This window comes from Paramormyrops kingsleyae, chromosome 25 (assembly GCF_048594095.1).
Source record: "Paramormyrops kingsleyae isolate MSU_618 chromosome 25, PKINGS_0.4, whole genome shotgun sequence".
In the NCBI taxonomy this organism is placed as follows: Eukaryota; Metazoa; Chordata; class Actinopteri; order Osteoglossiformes; family Mormyridae; genus Paramormyrops; species Paramormyrops kingsleyae.
This window is the reverse complement of record NC_132821.1, coordinates 14,764,671-14,773,776: the sequence shown is the minus strand read 5'-3', so window position 1 is coordinate 14,773,776 and position 9,106 is coordinate 14,764,671. Positions and strand designations below refer to the sequence as shown.

The 9,106-nt window shown below is 41.0% G+C and overlaps 1 protein-coding gene across 1 annotated transcript; it reads left to right on the top strand.

The window, feature by feature from the left end:
* The first annotated feature begins 414 nt into the window (after positions 1-414).
* Positions 415-3,607, top strand: LOC140582813 (uncharacterized). The gene is made up of 2 exons (XM_072707205.1): positions 415-1,332; positions 2,611-3,607. Exons 1-2 carry the CDS (start codon positions 1,221-1,223, stop codon positions 3,561-3,563), a joined length of 1,065 nt encoding a protein of 354 aa, XP_072563306.1. The 5' UTR covers positions 415-1,220; the 3' UTR covers positions 3,564-3,607.
* Positions 3,608-9,106: the final 5,499 nt, after the last annotated feature.

Below are 9,106 nucleotides of genomic sequence, written 5' to 3'. Positions count from 1 at the left end.
GTTTTTTAATTTGAAATGGTAATTAGTTACATTACTCCTTACAGACAAAAGTAGTGGAATTACAGTAACGCGTTACTACCAACATTGCTAGGTAGCTAGGTTTGCTAATGCTAAGGTTAGCAGTGCAGCCTTATGCTACTTCCTCTCGCAAGATAAGACAGCCTTACTGTCACTGTGCAAATACAATAAGATGTCTTTGGAGCAAGCATGTTAAGGATAAAACCACAAGTAAAATACAATATGAAATAAAAGAAATATTCACCAACCGTAAAGAAGAACAAAGATGAATAAAATTCCTTGTACTGGAAGCAAAGAAACCAGTAAAACATAGTCAGAGAAACATTGGAAAGCTCGGAACAGCTGCGAATGTGCCTCCATCATTGTTCATAATTCTTCAGTTGACGTTGCTACAGTGGAAGAGTGGAATGGCTGAAGATTAATTACAGCCCTGCTGCCTAACTGTCCGGGGGGTCAGACAGAGCAGAAAATAAACCACCGCGGGAACCTTTCCATGAAAACTATTAATTAAAACCGATACCTGTACGAAAAACACAACATCGCAATAAGTGTATCGACATATCCCTAGATTCTTAGGAATATTAGCACTACACCAAAATTTCCAACTGTGCTAAATATTCAGTTGTAAATCAAAACCACAAGTGAGATAAGAACGTCTCCCGCTCATTCCCCTCCATCAAATCTTCCACTAACTGAATGGGTCGCTTAATTGTCGCTATGAATTCTGGGAGTCTGTGGAAGGTCACGACCGCAGCTCTCGCGTTACTTGCTACCAGGAAGAAATTGTATTCAAATTGTATTCAAGACACGACCTGTATTGTGTCATTATACATCTTGTTTTGATAATATATTTGTATTGCGTAAACATATTCGATATACAGCCCAGCCACAATTGGTTTCTTTGTCACCCGGAAACTTAGCAACTGTGTTGTGAGCGGATCTGCAGCGCTTTTCTCTTTTTAAACGTGTCTTCTAAATTTGCGGTGCTTCTATTATTTTTCCGCGCTTTTGTTAATGTACATCGTGTGTGTTGTCATTTGGTTAAAGTGTTTGACGACTTTGCAGCGCGCTGACACTGATTGGCCACAGTACCATAGCAACCGCATCATAACAATTGTAGTTGCACTTCGAGTTAATTTGATTTGAACATTCAAAGCAGCTCAGATTTGCAGCTTCCCAGCGAGAGACAAGACGTGATCGAGATGTCTGCCCTGAACGCCACTGTGTGCCTCTGGAGAATCGACTGGCTCCTGCCAAATGGGGCAGTCAGTGTCCGGATTGCTCCGGAAGACATCCCCGGTTCAGTTAGCCATGGTACGGACGGCAAAGTGATGCCCAGAATAGCTCAGCACTCGAAGAATGAAAGTCAGAATAGGGTTGGCTGGTCTTGTTGAATCTTGCAGTCTGTGATAACTATCTTATTTTGGAACTACATGTCTTAGGATACTAGATAATAAAATGGTTGACTTTTAGGCAAACGGTGATTTGTTACCATGAAGCAGTAAAAATACGGGGCTCTTTTCGGCATGTCTGCTGTATTGTATAATGAAATCAGTAAAATCTGTCGCTGTGATGTGTGGATGGATGAAGTTTTAACTTCTTTTTTTTTGACTGGCTATATTTACCATAATATAAGCTGCACAGAAATGGTCCTCATATTGTTTTAAAGCTATTGTCCAGCTCTATAGGTTGAACAAATAATATGCCATCCCCATACGAATAATTACCATGGGTTATTAAAGTATTAAAAATTCAATAACAAAACACCTGTATTTCAAAATTGATCAATTTTTTAAATAAATCTAGCAAATAATGTCATGAACATCTCCAGAAAATTTGGTCTTTGGTTTTTACGTTGTTGCTGAGACATCATTACTTAATTATGTGAAATGTCTATCAAAACCACAGTTCCTTACAATGCTGTTAGCAGTAGCAGAATAGCAGTTAGTGATCAAGGCATGGTACAGGGTTATTATTTTTCATGACAACTTCAACTATTGCCAGAACTAGCTGTGGAAATATAATTTAAATGAAAACATTTCAAATTACTATCAAAATTGAATAAAAAGACAATATTGCCAAAGTAACTGGGGAAAAAAGAGAATTAATGACACAGTCAGAATAGTTTATTTTCCTCTTAAGTTTACACCTTTGACTAGACACTGGCCTACTAAAAAGGGCCTTCATTTGTCAAAAAGCCTGAACAAAACAAAAATAAATAAACTAGATTGGCTTTTATGCTACTAGGGCGAGGAAAGCATTTCAACATTGGTGTAATAATGCATAAGATACATCAGTTTCCAGTGTGTTTTTTCGCTGTTGTTCTGCATATCAGGGAATCTGTGCACTAACTGGTGTGTTTTTATAAGTCAAGTTCCCCTGTTGAAACGCAGGCGGCCCGATTCAAGACCAGAGCATAAGTCTCCCAAGCTTGCGTTTCCTGTATCCAATAAGATGGCAGAATTTTTCTCAATGTGCAATACTGACCGCCAAGTGTGATATCTGTGATGTATGTGATGTAGTTTTGTTGTAGAGTGACATAAGGATTCACTTGAATTAAATGTGCTGTCCCCTGTCTTTTTAACCCCAAAGGACGAACCAGCACCAGTGGTGGAGGCCATCGGAGGAAATGCCGCACTGGGCCGCCGGCACCCAGCTCCATCACCGTGTCTGCCGCCACTTCGTCTACTCCCTCCCCGGTGGCAACCAGCAGGGGTCAGCAGGGCTCAGGACGCCGTAGAAATACGGCGGGAGGCCGGTCAGGACGTAGAAATTGGCGTAAAAAACAAAAGGGGCCATTTACAAAAAATTTACAGAATCTAGTACGCTTCAGTAACTGCAAATTGGGAAACCCGTTTGACTCAACCCAAGTGGGTGAGAAGATCCCGTGTGAGGATCTCACCCAGAGTGACGACGAGGTTGCAACCATCCTGTGTCGCACTCCATCTATGTCAGAGCCTGAGCCTGAGCCCTGCTCACCGGCCTTCTCCTCCACTTCATTCTTAGTTCCGTCACCCATCCCATCCTCTTTTGTCTCCTCTCCATCTCCATCTTTTTTTACAGACTCTCCTCCTCCGTCACCACACGTAGTCTCACATGTAAGCCCAGCCCCACATCCATCTTCAGCTCCGGCCATGGTTCATCCCACCCCTCCGTATCAGGTTCCAGCGCACCCCTCATCTCAGCTGGTTACGGGTCCGACACCCCCATTTATGTCCCCTTCTGTTGTTTTTGAAAAAATGGAAAGATTCAATAAGTTGCATAACTATTATCTTAGCAACTACCCTAAAATGACCTATGAGGCCAAGTGCTTAACTTACCATTGGTGTATTCAGTTTTGGAGTGAGTTTTTAAATGCAATTTCCATCTGCAAGCAGGGGAGGGACCAAAACCTAGAGGCTCACTACACGTATGTTGACAATTGGGTTGATGAAGCTGAGGTGATATTTCCTAATGATGCGCTGGACCAGCTGAGTGCCATCCCCGGGGTCCTGGAGTTGGCTGTGGAGATGGGCTATCTGTGTGATGTGAATAGTTTTTTATAGAACCTGTAAATAATTAGGTGAGAGATCTCACAAGTACTTAGGATAAGATAAGATTAAGATAGTTTAACCTTAACTTATCCTAAGTTTGTATGACATAAGATTAGAATAAGATAAGACTAATATAGGTTAAGATAAGATTTTGTATAACATAAGGTAACATAGAATAAGATAAGACTAATATAGTGTAAGTTAAGATAAGGTTAAGATAAGATTTTGTATAACATATGGTAACATAGAATAAGATAAGACTAATATAGTGTAAGTCAAGATAAGGTTAAGATAAGATTTTGTATAACATATGGTAACATAGAATAAGATAAGACTAATATAGTGTAAGTTAAGATAAGGTTAAGATAAGATTTTGTATAACATATGGTAACATAGAATAAGATAAGACTAATATAGTGTAAGTTAAGATAAGGTTAAGATAAGATTGTATAATGTAAGGTAACATAGAATAAGATAAGACTAAGATATAAATAAATGTGGATTATTTTGCATTTGGTTTGTGTCTGTGTGGTTATTTAAAACATTGTGAAGTTTGAAACAAAATTTGATTAGCTTAAATAATGATTGGTTAAACTCATGTACATGTAGAGAATTGTAGTGGACTTGCCATTGAATTAAAGGTTTCTTCAGTTCTCAAGTGCAATGCAAAAAACATAGAGGGGCAATTCATTAAATGATGCAAGCACAGGGACATGATTTTGGTGTTAAACCCAAATTGCATGACCATTGTGCCGCAAATACAGGCCTTTAAGGTTAAAGGTGCCATCCAACTCTACTTTGAAAACTTGTGAAACTGATAAAGTACATGTTTCTTTGTTTTCTGCACATGCGTCCACCAAACGGAAGGGGCCTGAGAGTGGCATTAAGAGTCTGCAGCTGTATATTATTATTATTATATATATAAAATTATATTTATATTATAATATTATATTATATAAGCTAATTTCCTAGATCCTTAAATTTGCAAGCATAGTGGTGACATAGTTTCATGGACAAAGAGCAAGCCCTAAATGACCAACAGCAAGCAGTTATGAAACAGGAAAAAGAGAGAAAGAGTCCGACGGAGTCACCACTAGATCCAGTACCAGGGGGGTCAGCCACGTTTCCGTGAAACGTGATATATTGCAGTTCCTTGCATCACGCTGGAACCCCAACCTCGCTCTTAGGTCACCTAGTTTAGACTGGACGTTTGCGAGCGGGACTCTGGGCAGGCGATGTGCTCGTTTCCTCAGTCTGTTTCGGACGCCGGCGTGTGTCCCACAGTGCTTCTTTGTTCGGCGCCGCGGGGTCATGCGGCCGTGTCCTTTGTTTGGTTTGTTTTACACAAACGTAAAAGCATGGACTATACCCCTAAAGGGAGGCCTTATTGAAATAATATGGATCATTTAAGGCCTGCATTCAAATATTACATTAAAATGACTAAATTAAAATTATTAAGTTTACCCATCTTTATCACTCTGCCTTAAACAAAGGAGACGCCTGAAACTCATTCCGGTCCATCTCCTCGGTATACAGAGTACACTTTAGATGGGCAGTAAGTGCATTTCCCTGCCACTCCAGGGAAGCCGGTGTGGATGTGCAGGCTAGCTGTTTGGTCCCTGTTTCAGGTTCATGCGGCAGAATCTGCAAAGGCGGCCTGCTTGTCGTGAGTCTGGCCTTTTCCTCTTTTTCTCCATCTTCTTCTCCACCCGTTTCTTGGCAGCCTCCAGCTCCTTCTGGAAGAATTCTGTCTCTGCAAATTCATCTAAGGCCATTTTGGGGTTAGAGAGCCCCTCAGCAAAAAATGTTACGTTTGTAAACAAAAATCAGGTAACACTACTTAAGGCCATTGCTTTAGCAATTTATAAAGACATTCATAACTAATAATAATGAATCCGTAAAGTATTAGAAACATGGCTATAATTATCAAAAGGCATAACACATTATACCCATGTGTATTATGCATTATGAATGATTTATGAAGCTCTCATCTGGAATGCACTATAGATACCCTCATAATGCATTATGATGGTCGGAAGAATACCTTTGTAATGCAGTAGAAAGCTGTATCTATAGTGCATTATAGATGAGAGCTTCATCAGGCAGTCATAGTGCATAATAAACATGGCAATGTGTTATGCCCTTTTAGAAATATAGCCGTGTTTATAATGCTTCATGAATGCATCATAATGCATGGTCAATGTGTTTAAAAATGACTAAAACAAAAAAAGATGTTACCAAAAATCATTTATGGTTCTGCCTGTGATGCTATCAACACTCAAGCTTTTCTGGTCAGTGCAATTTATAATTGTTCAGACAGATAATAGTCTACCATGTGAGCGATGCTCAGGTCACTGATCAACACAAGTTTGTCAGAAACGGACTGACAAGATTTTTTAACGTTATGACAAAAAACTATACACACAAATATGTAAAACGATCATGTCCATTCATTATCCCATGTGCCATTTTACTACAAGCCATGGACACATAGGCTATGCGGCAAACCTAGCTTCAGCCTCTTACCAAGTGAGCGATGCTAGCTAATTGGTGACACAAAATTACTGTCAGTACCGTGGCGACAAGATTTTATCATACAACAACATAAAAACCACACACATTATCAAATAACGGTCATGACAATTCATTATTTAGTGCATAATTACAGGGAACGTATGAGAGACAAAAGTCTGTCAGTTCTCTCTCGTCAAACAAGTGAAATGGATGCGAGTGATAATGTTACTATAAGCGAGCTGTTATGAAAACACCTGGTGGTATAACTGTAAATTTATCCTGTAGTTCTACATTTATCTCAAACATGTCATTCTGACACTGATATGTCTTCAAGCCATCATTAGTGGCTCCCTCATCTGGCCTCAGTAGGGGTTGCATCCCAGAGCCACCAGCAGCCTGCTGGTCTTGGTGGCACCCCAGTGTTTGCTTGTAGAGGAGATGCTCAGTGGCAGTGATGGTGGGAGTCCCAGATGAGACAAGATGAGCACAGAGCTGTCCAGCCCATTGTTGCCAATGGTCACATTCTACCAGAATGCCCTGACACTAACATCCAAACATCCCACGGACCCCAGCTATCCACTCTAGGGAAACTGAATAAGAAGCCTTTACCTTGGGCAGAAAATGCTTTGTTTGTGTAGTACGTCTTAGTGACAGAGTAGCAATTTCAGAGGCCATTAAGTTGAAAAATATGCAGTGAAATATCTAATGATATCTGAACATTCAAACACAGCATACAATTCAGTTTGCAAATTTAAAAAATTCTATTTAAAAGAACAGTTTAATTTCAGAGCCGACGGCCGTGTGACCATGAAATGAAATTAAATGAAATGCCGACAACATTCCTGGAGCCTTCAATTTAGCATACACAGTGCCCTCTACAGGATTCTGTCGAAACCGCATCCCCTTCAGCCTCGTTCACAAAACGTGCGAGTTGTTTTCAGCATACGTTTTTCTTTATAAATCCCAAAATCCTCTTAGATACGTACCTATGAATGTTTGGAATCTTTTTCGGTCACATGAAGCCTTTAGAAATGAATTCCCGATTAATGCCTCTACATGGCTAGTGGTGTAATTGTATCATTAGAAACACATGAAAACATCTTAATTGCGTTAAGGTATGTAACGGTATAGTCACATGACAAAAGATAACTTCGTGACTTAGCAAATTGCATGGTAGTTATATTACTTTAGTGTTGCTGCTGTGACAGTGCCAGACAATACAACTGTCTAATTGTACCTATCAGCGTACCTATAATATCACCCATTCATTGCGCCAGGGTAAGGTCGGATGGCGTTACATCATAAACAGGAAATTAGGGGAACATGCTGCCTTTATCCATTAATATTTTCACGCAAGACAAAGGTAACGAGTCCGTTGAAATTTCAGTACCTTGCGTTTTTTAATTTGAAATGGTAATTAGTTACATTACTCCTTGCAGACCAAAGTAGTGTAATTACAGTAACGCGTTACTACCAACATTGCTAGGTAGTTTGGGATTCAATAGATTTATAAAGAACATACAATGAATAGAGGAAAAGGAGAATATAGCTTAAAGCAGGGCATGATGAAAGGGGGGGGGGGGGTTGATTCTAGAAAATGCAGTTAACTGAAACGAGAACTGACTGGCACCGGCAGGGCAGGGGGACCTAATCGGAACAGATAGAGGAAGCGACAGAAAACGTCAGCGGCCCCTACTTATCTTTTAGCCTTCCAGAAGGACAAGTACTAACCGACTAACTAGAGCAAATATCAAACATGTGGTTGTCACGTAGACGGAAGGTACCGAGAGAGGGGGGAGATGCCCAAAGGGCTTTAAAAGGGAAACAGCTGATACATATGGCAGAGCCTCCTCTTGTACATGCCGAATGTATGTCAGATGGTCGCTCCCGGATTGCAATCTGTCAGAGAATAAACTGGTGACCTGCAACTTCTCCACGTGTCAGCTGTGAATCTCTTGACCCGGTGGAGAAGGTGTACTCCAACACTCCCCAGCCACTCTGAAGCACTGTGCAGATCAACAGTAACCTGTCTTCACAGATATTTTCAACCAGTCACTGGATCTTTGTGTCTTAAATCATCCACAATAACACCTATTCCAAAGAAACCCAGAGTCTCTTGCCTCAGTGACTACAGACTGGTGGCTCTCACATCGGTGGTAATGAAGGCTTTTGAGAGACTTGTGCTGTCATACCTTAAAACCGTCTGTGTGTTGTCCAACTGATGGAGACGTTTTCTTAATTTGTTGTGGGTTTTTTTTATGTTTGCATGTGTTTTCTGAAGTTGCAGCGCGTTGAGCTCTCTGGGCCACCGTAGAAGAGAGACGATTTACAGCACGCAATTCATGTAGCTGATAAGACTTTAAACCAGGGGTATTCAACTAAAATTTAAAGCGGTCCAGTTAGAGAAAATTTCTTGAAGCGAAGGTCCAGAAGATCATAATGTCTAACTATTTAGTGTGATATATATTTAAGTAGCCTTAAAAAAAATAGGTTTTTTTTTTACATGGGGAAGACGAGGAGCCCCCGCCTGCCACTGTTTATCCGGGAGCTTGAAGTGGAGAGGGTGAGCAGCTTTAAATACCTGGGCATCTACATCTGTGAGGACCTCACCTGGACACTGAACACCACACAGCTGGTCAAGAAAGCTCAACAGCGGCTGTATTTCCTGAGGAGGCTGAGGAAGTTTGGCATGTCACGCAAGATCCTCAGCAATTTCTACAGCTGCATTGTGGAGAGCACACTGACCAGCTGTATCACCGCATGGTATGGCAGCACAACTGCTATGGACCGCAAACGCCTGCAGAGAGTGATAACAACTGCGGAGAAGATCATTAGGACTCCACTGCCCTCTTTGCAGAGCATTTACCATCGCAGAGCACTGAGGAGAGCTGCCTCCATCCTCAAAGACCCGACACACCCCCAACACGGACTGTTCACACTCCTGCCCTCGGGACGAAGGTTCAGAAGTGTGAAATCTAGAACATCCCGGCTAAACAACTCTTTCTTCCCCACTACAATCAGACTCCTAAATAGACGACCTA